The 15917-nt window shown below is 46.4% G+C and overlaps 1 protein-coding gene across 7 annotated transcripts; it reads left to right on the forward strand.

The window, feature by feature from the left end:
• The first annotated feature begins 8 nt into the window (after nucleotides 1–8).
• Nucleotides 9–15773, forward strand: Foxm1 (forkhead box M1). 7 transcript variants are annotated; one of them, XM_087213570.1, is made up of 9 exons: nucleotides 9–176; nucleotides 2037–2585; nucleotides 3325–3476; nucleotides 5523–5723; nucleotides 7935–8063; nucleotides 8868–8912; nucleotides 9485–9557; nucleotides 9703–9878; nucleotides 10479–12025. In XM_087213570.1, the coding sequence occupies exons 2-9, from the start codon at nucleotides 2084–2086 to the stop codon at nucleotides 10596–10598; spliced, it is 1398 nt and encodes a 465-aa protein (XP_087069696.1). In that variant the 5' UTR covers nucleotides 9–176; nucleotides 2037–2083; the 3' UTR covers nucleotides 10599–12025. The 7 variants fall into 7 exon arrangements, with proteins under 7 accessions (XP_087069696.1, XP_021103712.2, XP_087069693.1 ...); XM_021248053.2 differs by lacking the exon at nucleotides 10479–12025 and adding an exon at nucleotides 13848–15773 and having other exon boundaries at nucleotides 10–176; XM_087213567.1 differs by lacking the exon at nucleotides 10479–12025 and adding an exon at nucleotides 13848–15773 and having other exon boundaries at nucleotides 10–176; nucleotides 9488–9557.
• The last annotated feature ends 144 nt before the right edge of the window (nucleotides 15774–15917 follow it).

Here is a 15917-nt window from a genome sequence, read left to right on the forward strand (position 1 = left end):
CCCAACGCTCCGCCGGCGCCAATTTCAAACCGCGGAACAAACCGAAAGCTCCGGCGCCGACGCACCCGGCCCGTCCGGGCCCACTCCCCGCCGGGCTCCCGTCCCGCCCGCTCTCCGGGGCCCGGCCGGCTCAAGAGCACTGTGTTGGGCCCTGGGCGGTGTCGCTGCGGTCTGAGGTGAGCGGGGAGGGCCGGGCCGGGCGGCGGGACAGACTGAGAGGCCAGGCCGAGGCGTCCCCGGGGCGCCGGCCTCGGGAGGTCGGCGCCGCCTCGGAGGCGCTCAGCGAGGGTCGCGTTCTGGGTTCGTTCGCTCCCTGCTCTGAAAGCCCGGTCTGACCTTGAGTGTGACCGCACCCGCCGACCTCGGCAGTGCTGGCCGGGGCTGGAGCCTTGGCGCCCGGGCCTCTATCCTCTCTGGTTCGGACAGTGTAGCAAGATTTCCCTGTCTAGGATGGGGCCCGGGTCCGGCAAGCGCTTCAAAGCCTCCCTGGGCCAGACAGTGCGGGCAATCAGGAAAAGGCTGGTCAAGAGTTGAAGAGAAGGACTTAACCTGTAGAAAGAAAGGGGCAGTATTTGCTGATTGCTGGGGAAAGGGAGGACTGGAGGGACAGGAGGCAGAATTAAGACAGATTTGAAGTTAGAAACCCGAGATATAAAGGAAAGGGAGGCAACAGCGTGGGGAGGGCCTGAGAACTCTAAGCAGATGACAAGTGCCAGTCGTTTTTAGGGAGATCGCAGGTGTCCAAAAAAAGAGACAACTGATTCTTCCATGTCTCAAAGGACTTCAAAGTAGAATGATGGAATTTTACTTAATGATAAACTATTCCATATATCTATAAAAATTAATGGAATACTTAAAAAATACTTTCTTAGCATTTCAAAATCACCTTAGCATAGTAATAGCGCATTCTAGTAGTCAGGAAATAGGGGTTATAATCTTGGTTCTGGAAGAGAAATTAATAAAGTAGCATGCTTACAAAATATATGCATAATCAGATGCAAGTACTGAAATGTCAGTAAATAAATGTTTTTGGAAATTATAAAAGAAAATACAGTTTTTCAAGTGGGGATGGTGGTCCTCGCCTCCAATTCCAGCTACTTGGAAGGTTGAGCCAAAAGGATCAAAGTTCAGGCCAGTCTGGGCAATTTAGCCAGACTCTGTCTCAAAGTAAAAATTTTAAAAGGGCTATAGATGTAGCTTAGTAGTAGAGTGTTTGGCTAGCAAGTATGAACCCCTGAATTGGATCCCAGCACCAAAAAATAAAAATGCAAGAGTAATAGCCAGTGAAATAAAGGGCAACCCATAGAGTTGAAAATCTGTAAAACTTCCCATGGGTCACGTGACATCTTGTGACCTGGGAGGTAACTTCAGCACTGTGGTGACAGTGCAGTGCTACAGTTGGCCTTTCCCCCCTGATTCTTTGGGCACTGGTCCTATTGTTTACAGAGTAGGAGGACATCAAAATATAAATGGTTTATCTGAGAAGGCATTAAAGGATCCAAGTTTTGTCTGGGGCCCCTAATTACCATTTGTCCTATTCTAGCATCTTCCATTCCTGACCCTATAGTCATTGCACATGATTTATCTATATTATAATAGAGATGTCCATGTTTTTGTAAATGTCACACTCATTCTTTTGACGATTTCTAGCCCAGCTTCACTTTCTCCCTTGGAATTGCTTCTGTTTGCTGTATGTAGTTTTCACTTCCTTTGATTGGTGGGGCTCATCACTCTTTGTCCTAGGTATTTACAAAAGCTTGGGAGCATTCATGTAGGCCTTAGGCTCATCCTTTTGGCCATATATGCAGAGGAGCACCTTCTAAGAGAACCTCGGATGGGAGCAGAGGGGAAGGGAAGAAAAAAGAATTCAGATGTGTTATGTACATGCACCAACTCCCCATATTATGTAATACATAATGTAATCATTATGTACTACAAATATGTACTCATAAACATTTTTAAAAATTAAAGAAATAAAAGAACCTCCTCTTAGCCCAGCAAATCCCTGATGTTCTGCTGCTCCTTATACTTCGCAGGGTCCATACTTGTGATTCTCAATGGAGAGTGAAAGCACAGACTCAGAATGAAAACCAGCCCTCATCGGCCACTGATTCTCAAAAGAAGGAGGCTGCCCCTTCCTGTTCAAAATGCTCCAGTTGAAACATCTGAAGAAGATTCTAAGAAACCCCCTGCCCAGAAGGAGCCTAGTCAAGCCCCAGCCTCCAAGGAGGTGGCAGAATCCAGCTCTTGCAAGTTTCCAGCTGGGATCAAGATTATTAATCATCCTACCATGCCCAACACACAAGTGGTGGCCATCCCTAACAATGCTGATATCCAGAGCATCATCACAGTACTGACTGCCAAAGGAAAAGAGAGTGGCAGCAGTGGGCCTAACAAATTCATCCTCATCAGCTGTGGGGGAGCCCCAGCTTGCTCTCCAGGACCACAGCCGCAAGCCCAAAACAGCAATGATTCCAAGAGTACAGAATTACTCACTGAGAAGTTGGGACCAAAGCCTGCAGCTAAGGATGTGAATGTTCCTAGGCCACCTGGAGCTCCTCCAGGGCACCGGTGGGAGAGCTGTGGTATGTGGTCTGCAGGGCAAGGGCTGAGGAGCCTGGCTTTTTCTCTGGCGGCAAGGCTTGCAGGAGTATTGTTGCCTGCTACAGACATCCAGTCTGAACCCAGGGAAAGTCTTCATCCTGAAACCTTGACAGAGAGCCTTTTTAATTTTAATTTTATTAGTACATTTTAGATATACATAATGATAACATTCATCATATGGAATTTGTATCTGAACATAGTATATCTTCGTTCTTTTTTTCCCTTCTCCCTCCCCTCCCTTCAACCCTTGACACAGAGCCTTTGGACACAGTTGAAAGAATTACAATTATGATTTAGCATTTCTATTGTTTTCCTTAAAGGTATTAGTAAGGGGTTTGTTCATCATTTGTTTATTCTTTCCATTGGCCTTATAAGGAAGCTAATCTTTCCACATCTGAATAAAGGAACAAGCTGAAACTTGAGGAAGAAAAGTGCCTTTTTAAATAGCTATTCCATAGCCCATTTATAAGATTGCCTTTTTTTTAAAGATTGCCTTTATTGCTATTTAAGATTCAGTGTGGCTCACACTGAAATGCGATTTGAATTAATATGTCTGAATTTGTCCTGAAACCCCGAGTGGGGCAGAGTAACTCAGAGCCACAATAGATTCTCCATGTGTTCCCTGTCCTAAGGGTGGGTGATCCCTGCCCACTGACTTCGGTGGGCCTGCTGAGCGTCTGTCAGGCAGCTAAGTGGGGTCTTGGCTTGTTTCCCCTCTAGCCGGCGGTGAGGCAGCAGGCTGCATTCTGGACAGCAGCCTGAGTAACATTCAGTGGCTTGGGAAGATGAGTTCTGACGGACTGAGCTCCTGCAGCATCAAGCAGGAAGTGGAGGAGAAGGAGAACTGTTACCTGGAGCAGAGTCAGGTCAAGGTGAACTATTCTGTCACTTGCTGGGGAATCAGAGTGAGTGCAGACATTTCTAAGAAGGGACATGGCTCGCATGGCCTGCTTGTCAGCATTTCCAAGTCCTGATAGCAGTTCTCCACTCAGTGCTATTCTGTAAAACTTTGAGCTATTTTTCTGCCTCAGATCTTTTTCTCCCCTATTTGTGACATTTCCTTGAGGACAGATTCCCTTGGCTTTTTCTGTATTACGCTGAGCACTGGATTTGGCTTTTTCTGTATTACCCTGAGCACTGGATTTCGTATTCTGTCCTTAGTAGGTCCTCTGTAGGTATTCAGGAAATGATTCTAACAAATCTTAGTTTGGGAAGCTCCTTGAACTTTACAGAAGCATCCCAAGATCCTTGGGTTGCATTCATCCCAAGATGAATGGAATACAACATTTTTAACAATATAGTTTTACTAGATAATATACTGTAATTTTTTTTTTTGGTACCTGGGATTGAACTCGGACCTTGCACTTTCGAGGCAGGTGGTGGAACGATATACTGTAATATTAATAGCAAACGTGATTTATTTTAAATACTTCTAAAGCAGTTGAAATTGATCTAAGCCAATTGTGTAGTCTGGGTTGGTTTTTTGTTGTTGTTAATAGTTGCCGATATTACAGGTCCACTGATAGGTTCTCTTGTACTCACCCTTTAACCATTAACCAACAACCTTTAAAAATGAAAATGTAACCCAGGTGTGGCAGTTCGAACCAGTAATCCCAGCACTCTGGGAGGCTGAGGCAGGGGGTTTACAAGTTTGAGCCCACCCCCAGCAACTTAGTGAGACCCTGTCTCAAAATTTAAAAATAAATAAAGGGCCAGGGGTTGTAGCTCAGCACAAAGGCCCTAGATTCAATCTCCAGTGCTAAAAAGAAAAAAATTTTAGTGGTGGCTCACATCTGTAATCCTAGCACTTGAGAGGCTGAGGCAGGAGGATTACAGGGTCAAGGCCAAGTCTGGGCTACATAGCAAGTTCAATGGTAGTCTGAGCTATATAACGAGACCCTGTCTCAAAAAAAAAAAAGTGAAAATTTAGGTGGATGTATACATCAATAAATACTTAAATATACAATTGGACTTTTTTTTTTGTACCAGGGATTGAACTTGGGACCTTGTGCTTGCGAGGCAGGCAGTGGAACCAATGAGCTAAATCCCTGGCCCTTACAGTTGCACTTTGTAAAGTTATATTTCAGTTTTTTAAAATGTGAATGCTGGGGGCCCGAGATTTAGCTCAGTGGTTCTGCTGCCTGCCTCGAAAGTGCAAGGACCCGAGTTCGATCCCCAGTACCAAAAAAAAAATGTGAATGCTGGGCATGGTGGCACATGCCTGTAATTGCAGTATTCAGGAGGCTGAGGCAGGAGGATCACTGCAAGTTCAAGTGTGAGCTACATAGTGAGTTCATGGCCAGCCTGAGCTGCATAGCAAGACCCTGTCTCAAAAAACAAAACAAAATGTGAATGATCAGATCTTTGGCCAAGATTTAGGCAAATGTGGGCTTTGAAGACTTATTTCTGCCCCAAACTCTTGAGAATATTTCTTTCATACAGACATTCATACATACATTTCATACATACATTCAAATGAGATGGATTTATTCACATTTCATCAGGAGAAGAAATGGGACTAAGACCCAGAACTCTTGGTCTGCAAGTCTGAAAAATAGGCATGGATTAGTATAAAACCAGTGCTTTGAAAATCATAGTGTATACCCCGAGTAGAGCACTTTCAATTAAAGGGACTGGGCTTTCCTTTATTATTGGATAATATCTTCAACAAAACAAGTGATGATGGAGAAGCGGTCAGTTCCTTATTGGCTTTGTTCCAGCCTTGATCATCGCTGAGACTCTCCCTAGCCCTAAAAGTGTGTCCCACTATGGAACAGCAGTCTCAGATGAGTTTGTGTTTAGTACATTTTTGGGAATAAAGTTTTCCCAGGGGCTGTTCTCAAGGGGCCATGGTCGGGGGCTGCATAGTTCTCATGAGCTCATCTGTCATTCCCTCTTCCTTTCCCTTTGGCTCTCAGACCCCTCAGGTGGAGGAGCCCTTGGGAGCATCAACAGCCTGGCAGGACTCTGTGTCTGAGAGGCCGCCCTACTCTTACATGGCCATGATACAGTTCGCTATCAACAGCACCGAGAAGAAGCGCATGACCTTGAAGGACATCTACACTTGGATCGAGGATCACTTCCCCTATTTTAAGCACATTGCCAAGCCAGGCTGGAAGGTAACTGTCCCATGACACTGAGAGCTGGGGTCGCTGCAGCTGAACAGCACGTGCCCGGCACTGTGCTGCAGTATGTGTGGAGCCCTGGGGAAGCAGTTAGGTGCAGAGAATGCTCAAATGCTAAGCAGATGCATCTTTGGGATTGTGACTTGATTGTACTGAATCTGGGCAAAATCAGTAAAACTTCTTCATCTTTTACCAAAGATATTAATGAAAAAAACCCAAAACAACCCTGAACCTCATGACCCCAAGATTCATCTAAAGCATCACATTTCTAGTGGTCAGGGCTTTTCTTCACTTTATATGTGAACCACTGAGATGCTTGGGAATCGACGTAGCTCATACAGTTGGTTGGACAGTGTTGGAACTGTAAATTAGGTCTTTTTTGCTTGTTTATTGTTCTTTTGACACAGTCTGGCCTTGAACTCTGTAGCCCAGGCTAACCTTGAACACCCAGTGATCCTTCTGCCTCAGCCTCCTGAGTGCTGGAATTACAGATGTGTTTCATCATTCCTGCCACAAATTAGGTCCTTTGATTCAATTCCAAGCCAAGGGTGGTTTGTTTTGTTTTATTTTCCCCACAGTAAAACTCTTTACACTCTTACATCAACTTAATTTTCTACTTTATCTCACCCAACTATTTTTTTTTTTGGTACCGGGGATCGAACTTGGGTCTTCGCGCTTGCACAGCAGGTGGCGAAACCACTGAGCTAAATCCCTGGCCCTCACCCACCTATTTTGCTATTGACTGTTACTTTACAGTCTCATCCTACTTTCCTAGCCCGCCAAGTCCTTCTCTCTGTCTCTGTTTGTCTCTGTCTTTGTGGTGCTGAGCATGGAAACCAGGCCCTCACACATTAGGCAGACACTTTACCACTGAGTTATATCCCCAGCCCTTTTGATTTATTTATTTATTTTTAAATTTTTTTGAGACAGGGTCTCACCATGTAGTTCAGGCTGGTGTTGAACTCACTGTGTAGCCCAGGCTGGCCTCAAACTTAGAGCAATCCTCCTGACACAGCCTCCTGACCCAGCCCTTTTTATTTTGAGACAGATTTTTGCTAAGTTACCCAGGCTTCACTTGAACTTTCAATCCAGCTGCCTCAGCCTCTTGAAGAGCTGGGATTAAAGGCATGCATCACCACACCTGCACTCATTAAAATCTTTTCATTGAGCCAGGCATGGTGGTGCACGCCCGTAACCTCAGCAATCTGGAGGCTGAGGCAGAAAGATTCCCAAGAGTTCAAGACTAGCCAGGGCTTCGTAGTGAGTTCAAGTCCAGCCTGTACTATAAAGTGAGACCCTGTTTAAACACACACACACACACACACACACACACACACACACACATCTTTTCATTGGTCTTGGGTAGAAGTAGGGTTTGCTGAGAGGCATATACTCAGAGATAGAGCACTTGTCTAGCACATGCCAAGCCCTGGGCTTGGTTCCTAGCAATACACATGCACATACATGCATACGCACACACAAGAGAAAGAAGGAGAGAGGAAAAGAGAGAGCAAAGAAAGAAAAGGAATGGGATTTCCCAGGAGAGATGATTCCTTCAACTTCTGCTGGGACCAAATGTGGTTTCCTCTTTGCTGATCCTCGACGCTGAACCTGGCCTTCCCAGCCCCTGTAGAAGACCTGTCTGGATACCAAGGTTGGGTCACATCTGATCCCCAGATGGCTCTGCCCTTGGATCCCAGAACCAGATTTTCCACTCCTGCTCTGTTAGACCTTTCTCTGTGGACTGTGGAGTGAACTCTGCTCCTTTCTCCACCATGCTGAAGGAGCTGACAGTGTATCTAGTTCCAGAAAACACAAGCCTGGCTGTGGGCTGCACAGCTCAGTCCCTCTCCACTCCACACAAACATTGAGGCAGAGGTGGCAGGTGCAAATTTCATGCATGAGGTTCTCCTCACCTTGATCCTGCACTGAGATGGAGAACAAGAGAAGACAGGAGGCTTCTGCCGATGAGCCTGTGGGCTAGGAGGTGGGCCAGGTCTTTGTCACATTCTCCATCCCTGTGGAATTGAGGGGGTGTGACTGAGGTGTCAGCACTGTAGTGTGGAGTGTCAGTGAGTCTGCCAACAGCTGAGGTCACAGGGATTGTGGACAAAGCCTGTGCTGAGCAGGAGAGGCCCATAAGCTTCAAAGGTAGTGTTTCAGAAACTAACATAGCTGACAGCCGGTCGCCTTTCCCTCTTCCAGAATTCCATTCGCCACAACCTTTCCCTCCACGACATGTTTGTTCGGGAGACATCTCCCAATGGCAAGGTCTCCTTTTGGACCATTCACCCCAGTGCAAACAGATTCCTGACTTTGGATCAGGTGTTTAAGGTGAGTGTCTTAGTTTCGTCTAAGTAGGGTCAATGTTGGAGGTCGTGGTGGCCATCTCAAAAGGAACAAACTGTCCTTGGGATGCTGGGAGGAGCCATCTAGTTAGGGACTTGGATTAAACATGCTGAATTAAGTACAGTTGCCAAATACCAGATGACACACTTTTGTGCTAGACAGGTACATGGAAAGCACCATTGTGGTCTAAAATAGAGGACTTTTCAGGGCAGTGTTTCCTTAGCTCCCCTGGATGTAAGAATTACCTGGCATACTTGTTACAATATAGCTTTCCAGGTCCCTCTCTTGGGGCTCCTGATTCAGGGGATCTGATGGGACCAGGAATTTTTATGTTTATTTTTATTTATTTATTGTTTATTGTTGTTGTTTTTGAGACAGGGTCTTGCCACATAGTTGGGGCTGAACTCACTACCTAGCCTTGGCTGGCCTCCAACTTGTGGTAATCCTCCTGCCTCAGCCTCCTGAGTGCTGGGATTACAGGTGTGCACCAAAGGATTTTGTATTTTTAAAAGTATCTCAGGTGATTTTTGCAGAGAAAGACTGGGAAACTTTGCTCTAAAAAACGCCTTTGGGCTAGAGACCAGAAACTGAGCCACCACAGCATCTTTTTAGAAAGAAGCTATGCTTTGGGACTTGGCTGCTGGTAACTGACCATCCTTCTGGGAAGGACAATTGTCCAGGTGGTCCTTTGGCATCCACTGGGAATAGGTTTCTTCCCAGTCTGGTCAGATTGACCGTGCTGATGGTAACTTCATCTTGTTTCTCTCCCACAATGCTTGGCTGCCACAGCCACTGGACCCAGGGTCTCCACAATCGCCCGAGCACTTGGAATCAGTAAGATTCTCTCCATCTGGCTCGGGGCTTGGCCTTGCTTCCTTTCACTGCTTAGCATGGCTTTTATGGACAGAGACAAGCTGTGCCTAAGGGAAGGTGTCCTAGGGCCGTGTGACTGCTGCCCCGAAACACACAGCACCCTGAGGCTTCTGGGAGTGAGGATCTTGTGGCTGCTGGGCACTTGCCCACGTCTCCTTCCCCTTCAGGGGCAGCACAGAGGGGAGCCGAGCAAAGCAGGGCACAGAGGAGGACATGCCACTTGTGTCATGGGCCTCGAAGATTGTATTTTATTACCTCACTCTTCTGCCTGGCTTTTCTTTGCCACTCAGACAGCTACATGCTTCAGCACCCCTGGGGGATGGTGGGGTGGGGAAGGACTGTCCTGCCAGTGTGTATGGTGTGCCAGCCACCTTCCCGGAAGCAGGGCTTGGGAGACTGCTCACCTCTTCCACCTCCTCAGGCCCACTTTTTCTTTCTGGGCTGTCGGTTAGCCTAAGTGCCCCACCTTAGCTTGGTGGGGTCTAGTGTCCCCTCTGATTAACTGAGGTTTCTTTCTCTCTATGTGCCACAAGCAGCAGCAGAAGCGACCTAATGCTGAGCTCCGCCGGAATGCAACCATCAAAACTGAATTCCCACTGGGTGCACGTGAGTGGGAGGCCTTATTGAGGGGCATATCTTAGCCTCAGAAATTCTGTCCCCAGCTCAAATGGAGGGCTCTGAGTCCAGAGAAGGAGAGCAAGAAGGGGTTTTCCCTGGACCCCTGTCCTTAATCTCTCCTGTTTCCTTTTAGGGCGGAAGATGAAGCCACTGCTGCCAAGGGTCAACTCGTACCTGGTGCCCATCCAGTTCCCAGTGAACCAGTCCCTGGTGTTGCAGCCCACAGTGAAGGTGCCGTTGCCCCTGGCGGCTTCTCTCATGAGCTCAGAGGTAGCCTGCCACAGCAAGCGAGTCCGCATCGCCCCCAAGGTGAGTGCTCACTGTTGTTCTGCCAAGGGAGACTAGTCATTAAAAGTGTTGCACCTACAGCTTGTGCAGCACTCTGCTAAGTGGTTTTTGTTTGGGGTTTTTGTTTTTTTTTTGTACCAGGGATCGAACTTGTGCTTGCAAGGCAGGTGTGGCACCACTGAGCTAAATCCCCAGCCCAGCTAAGTGTTTCTTGAGAAGCTTTATAAACTTAGTTGGATAGGAAAAACAAAAACATAAGCAAACTTTAATAACATTATAAGAGCTAAAAAAGAATTTGGATTACAACGTAAGTGGTACTTTAAGGCCCATTAATGCCTGATGAGTTTGTAAGAACACAGACCAGGGTGGTTATATTTGAGCTTGGCTAGAAGGGTCCAGAAGTGTTCACAGGGGACAGGTCCTGGAACAAAGTGGAATGGGGCAGCCCACGGGGATGGAGGGAGTGTGCCACTGGGCAGGGCTGTGGGGGCACGCCAGGAGCAGAGTAAGTGGTCCTCCTCGATCAGTGTGTCTCAGTCTCAGTCCTGTTGATCTCCAGACTGGATAATTCCTTGTGGGGTTGGAGGGTGTGGTCTTCATGCCCTTTGTGTTCCCCACTAGATGCCAGTAGCACCCCCAGGAGTGACAATCCAAATGTCTCCAGATATCACCAGGTTTCTACTTGGGGAGAAGTCACTCCTGGCCCAGCATCTCTGGTCTAGCTTGGGGGAGGTGAGATAGGTAAGTGAAGGGCTCACTGTGATGGATCAAGTCTGGACCAAACCTCAGGAGATGGTTTTATGAGCCAAGGCTAATGTATAACCAAAGAAAAGAGCTTCTTGTTCTTTCAGTGAGATGGAAATAGCATGGACTTGAGTTTAGAGAAACCTGGATTTGCTTTTATTTTTTTTAATTTAAAAATACTTTTAGGGCTAGGATGTAGCACAGTAGTAGAGCACTTGCCTACCGTGTGTGAAGCCCTAGGTTCAATCCCCAGCACTACAAAATAAATAAAAGGAAAGATATTTGAACCCAGGAGTTCAGGGCCAGCCTTCGCAACATAGCAATGCCCTGTCTCTTCAAAGGAAAGAAAGAAACAAGATAACAGATGTCAACAATTTAGTATTCTTTCTTCTGTATTTTATCCATGCTTTTAAAATAATTTGTATATATAGTGCTAGCCATTTTATATGTATACATACAACACAGAAAATATTGAAAATGTGATTGCAATACACACATTTTTCTACATCTTTTTTTTTAAACTTGAGATATGTGCCTCAGCCTCCTGGGTAAGATGTGCCATCAGTCCTGCCTTTCATCTGAGGTTTGTTTGTTTTCATTTTTGTTTTTTTGAGACAGGATTCCCCTGGGTAATCCAGGCTGGGCTGGGGTTGAACTCCCTATGTCTCCAATTTGTAATCCTGCTTTGGCTTCCTGAGTGTTGCAAATTATAGGTGTGTGCCATAGCCAGCCACACCTGTCTTTTTCTAATACTGTAAGACATGGAGGTATGCAGGTTCTTCTGAATCACTTGGCGTAGTTCTTTTTTTTTTTTTGCACTGGGGATCGAACTCGTGTCCTTGTGCTTGTGAGGCAGGCGGCAGAACCACTGAGCTAAATCCCCAGCCTCACTTGGCATAGTTCTAATTCATTGTTTTCTAATGTCCACATAATGTTTCATAGTGTGGCCCTGTGAATTTCTCCATGCCCCACTTCTGTGGGCATGTTTTGTTTTTAGGGTTTTGCCCTATGTAAATAGCTTTTTACAGGCCTTTTGTGTCTATGGGATAGAGCCCCAGACATGAGATTGGAAAAGTACCTTAAATTATAATAAATATTGCAAGATTGTGTTCCTAAAAAAATGTGATCATTTACATTTCAACCAGCAATAGATGACAAGATCTGTATCTTTGTCAGCAATTGCTATGATTAGTCTTTAATATTGGGCGGTCCATGGAAGTCCCATTTGACCCCGCTATTCCACTGCTGGGGATCTTCCCCCAAAAATTAAAAGAATCATACCACAGTGATATATGTGCGCCCATGTTCATAGCAGCACAGTTTGTAATAGCTAAAACTTGGAAACAGCCCAAATGCCCATCAACTGGAGACTGGATAAAGAAAATGTGGTTTTTTTATAAAATGGAGTACTACTCAGCCATAAAAAATGAGAAATTAGAGACATTTATAGCTAAGTGGATGCACATTGAGGCGATACTCTTAAGTGAAATAAATAGGACACACATGTGTAAATACCAAATAGTTTCTCTGGTGTGAGAAACTGAAAGTGTAAATAAGGACTAAATGTATAATAGGTCATGTGAAATAGGAAGAAAAGGGCCAAAGGGGAAGGAAGTGGGAGGGCTAGGGGAAAGGATAGAAGGGAATGGGATTAATATGAGAAAATGGAAAAATAGGAACAAAATTTTTGTAAATAGGGAGGGCTGGAGGGGTTGAAGGGAGGGCTGGGCAAGAGTGAAAAACAAGAACCAAGAGAGACTATGTAAAGATGCAAATTTCCAATGATGAATGTCATTATATTGTATACCTAAAATGTACCAATGATTAGAATGAATAATTGATAATGTAAAATAGGAATAAAAGGTCCAAAGGGGTAGGGGCAGTGGGAGGCACAGGGGAAAGGAAAGAAGGGAAAGGAAAAAATGATGAGAAATGGAAAAAATGGAAATAAAGTCTTTGTAAATAGGGAAGGGTGGAGGGCATGAAGGGAGGGCTAGGAATGGGGAAAAAATAAGAACCAAGATGCATTATGTAAAGGTACAATTCCCAATGAGAAATGTAATTGTGTTGTATACCTACAATGTACCAATAAAAGAATTTAATACTTTAAAAAAAATATTGGGCAGTCCAGTGTGTGGCCTCCTTGTTAATTTTTTCTTTACCTTTAAGTCTGAGCACCTTCTCATTAAGTCTGGTCACTTGGAGCAGCCTCTGGTGCTCCTTTATGGACACTGCCCAATTTACAGCAGGGTCTGGTTATTAATTGGTGAGAGTTCTTTATTGCTAAAACATTAACCTCTGTCCTTTATAATAATATTTTCCTGCTTCCATCATTTGTTTCTTAACTTTGTTTATAATATATGTGGCCACAGTAAAATTTTAAATTTTTACATAGTGAAATTTGTCTCTCTTCTCTTTCACAGCTTTGGGGTTCTAGTTTTGTTTAGGAAGGTCTGCTGGGCATGGTGCCCCACACCTGTCATCCCAGCACTTGTGTGACTGACACAGGAGGATTGCTGTGAGTTCAAGGACAGCCTGGGCTACGTAGTGAGTTCAAGGCCAGCCTGAATTACAGAGCAAGACCCTGTCTCAAGAAAAAAAAAGAAAAAAAAGTCATCCCTCCCTAGATTGTGCATGTAGTCTTCTGGATTCTCTTTTAGGATTTGTGTGGTTTTCAGGTTGTAAGTTTTACATTTAACTCTTCGTATTCATGGGTTCAATCCCCCATCATGTGCCCCCCCCCAAGTCTTTGTACACAGTGTCAAATAAATTAAAAATTTTTTTTTTTGCACAAGGGATTATACCTAGTGTCTCATGCTTGCTAAGTATTTGCTATCCCACTGAGCTACACCCTCAGCCCCGTTCTCTCATCTTTACTCCCAAAATTAAAGTACCACCTTCATTATATATTATATTCTCATACTTAAATTTTTTTTTAATACTTTAAAAAGACAAAAGAGGGGCCAGGGATTTAGCTCAGTGGTTTCGCTGCCTGCTGCGCAAGTGCAAGGACCCAAGTTCGATCCCCGGTACCAAAAAATAAAAAATTAAAATTAAAAAATAAAAATAAGACAAAAGAGCTAGAGGTGTAGTCAGTGCTTGGCATGCAAGAGGCCCTCTGTTCGATCCCCAGAATCACAATAAATAAACAAATAAGAGGATCAACATCAGTGTATCACATGTGTCCTGCCTGCTGGCAGCAGGTTGAATGTGAGCGCTTTTACTTTGTCCCTGCTTCCCTTTCAGGTGCTGCTGGCTGACGAGGGCATAGCCCCACTATCTGCTGCTGGACCGGTGAAGGAGAAGAGATCTCTGCTTGGAACAGGGCTGTTACCTTTGCTTCCGGTTCAGTCTATCAAGGAGGAAGAAACCCAGCCTGGGGAGGACAAGCTCCCCTTAGGGAGACCCTTCAAAGTGGAGAGCCCTCCTTTGGAGGAGTGGCCCTCTCCGTGCCCATCTTTCAAAGAAGAGTCATCTCACTCCTGGGAGGATTCATCCTGCTCTCCCACCCCGAGGCCCAAGAAGTCCTACAGTGAGCTCAAGTCCCCGGCACGGTGTGTCTCAGAAATGCTTGTGATTAAACGGAGAGAGAGAAGGGAGATAAGCCGGTCTCGAAGGAAACAGCACCTGTTGCCTCCCTGTGTGGATGAGCCCGAGCTTGTCTTCTCGGAGGGCCCCAGCACTTCTGGACAAGCTGTGGAGCACCCTGTCTGCCTCCTGGCAGAGTCTGCAGAGCCAGCCCCTTCGCTCAACTGTCCCCAGGAGGAGGGAGGACCTTTCAAGACACCCATTAAGGAGATGCTGCCCATCTCCTCCACCCCAAGTAAATCTCTCCTCCCCAAAACCCCTGAATCCTGGAGGCTCACACCTGCCAAAGTGAGGGGGCTGGATTTCAGCCCGGTACAAACACCACAGGGCACCTTTGGCACCTTGCCTGACTCCCTAGGGCTAATGGATGTGAGCACCATGCCACTGCAAAGCATTCCCCTCTTTGACTCACCCCGAGAGCTCCTCAATTCAGAACCCTTTGACCTTGCCGCTGATCCCTTTAGCAGCTCTTGCCCCTCAGATCTGGAAGTCCCCAAGCTGGGATCCCCAGAGCCACAGGTCCCCAGCCTTTCAGCAAACCGTTCTCTGACAGAAGGCCTGGTTCTAGACACAATGAATGACAGCCTGAGCAAGATCCTGTTGGACATCAGCTTCCCTGGCCTGGAGGAGGACCCCCTGGGCCCTGACATCAACTGGTCTCAGTTCATTCCTGAGTAGAGGCTGGGCCTTGACCCTACACTCAAGCTCTCCACCATCCCAGGCAGTCGTGTGGCTGGGCAGCCCCAGGCTTGGTGCATGCCACACCCTCTGAGGACTGCAGGCCAGAACTCCACCACCTGGTGATGCAAAGGCAGCAGTCACACCCTAGCCACTGCTGGGACCTCTGCAAGAGTAGGATGTGCACCTGGTCTCTAGAGAGAGATTCTTCTCCTCTCCCGCCATGAGCTGAGGGTGGCGATGCAAAAGCAGTAGTGAGAGGGATCAGGAATCCCCTAGATCACTTCCATTCTATTCCTGCTGTCTCACTTTCCCTGCTTCCTGTAGCGTGGCCTTCGTAAATAGTATAAATTCTCTAAGTTACCTCCTAATTATAAGTGCAAGTCTGAGGTGGGTAGGATGACAGGGAGTTGCAGTTTGCTTCTGTCCCTTGGCTTGGTTCCTAGAGGGGGAGGTCCTGCAGTGCACGGTTTCTTCCAGGCCAAGGGTTCTTCACTGTGGGCAGCAGACAGTTCTCCCCGAGTCTGCTTGCCAGGGTCCCTCTTACTGCCCCTCCCTCCACCTCCCATGTTTCCAAGTCAGCTTTCCTGCAAGAAGAAATCTGGTTTAAAAGGTCTTGTATTGAGTCAAGAATTGAATTTGGAGATGGAATGGATGTATCTGAAACAGAGTGGTACCCAGATGTGCCCCGTAAGACATTTCTCTGATAATGTCCCTAATCATGCCAGGGAGACTAGCATGGACAAGGACTCAGGTGGAGGCTGGAAAGGTAGAAAGGACCCCTCACCTGCTTGGTGTCCTTAGCAGCTTTGCAAAGGACCACCCTAGGCTCTAGCTGGCTGCCTGTATGTGAGCCTGCTCAAGAACACTACCATAGCTTACCTACTGAATAAAATCTGGGTGGAACTGCTGGTCTCTTTGTTCTGTCAGGATTTGGAGGGGATGGACAAAGGGTTGATGATGAGACAGTGGTAATAGGAAGAGGCAAGGCCTGCAGCTGCCCATGGGAGCAAATGAAGGACAGCGTGTGGGGCTTCCACGTAGATCCCC

Source organism: Heterocephalus glaber, unplaced genomic scaffold (assembly GCF_053883595.1).
Source record: "Heterocephalus glaber isolate CG9 unplaced genomic scaffold, H.glaber_assembly_v1.0 deba00001444, whole genome shotgun sequence".
NCBI lineage: Eukaryota > Metazoa > Chordata > Mammalia > Rodentia > Bathyergidae > Heterocephalus > Heterocephalus glaber.

What these genes read in the sequence shown, in the direction of transcription:
- Foxm1 (XM_021248053.2), top strand. Translation starts at nt 2,084, where the DNA reads ATGAAAACCAGCCCTCATCGGCCACTGATTCTCAAAAGAAGGAGGCTG. An exon ending in TGGAGCAGAGTCAGGTCAAG is followed by an intron (nt 3,477 to 5,522) that starts GTGAACTATTCT and finishes TTTGGCTCTCAG; the next exon opens with ACCCCTCAGGTGGAGGAGCC. An exon ending in CTTTGGATCAGGTGTTTAAG is followed by an intron (nt 8,064 to 8,867) that starts GTGAGTGTCTTA and finishes TGGCTGCCACAG; the next exon opens with CCACTGGACCCAGGGTCTCC.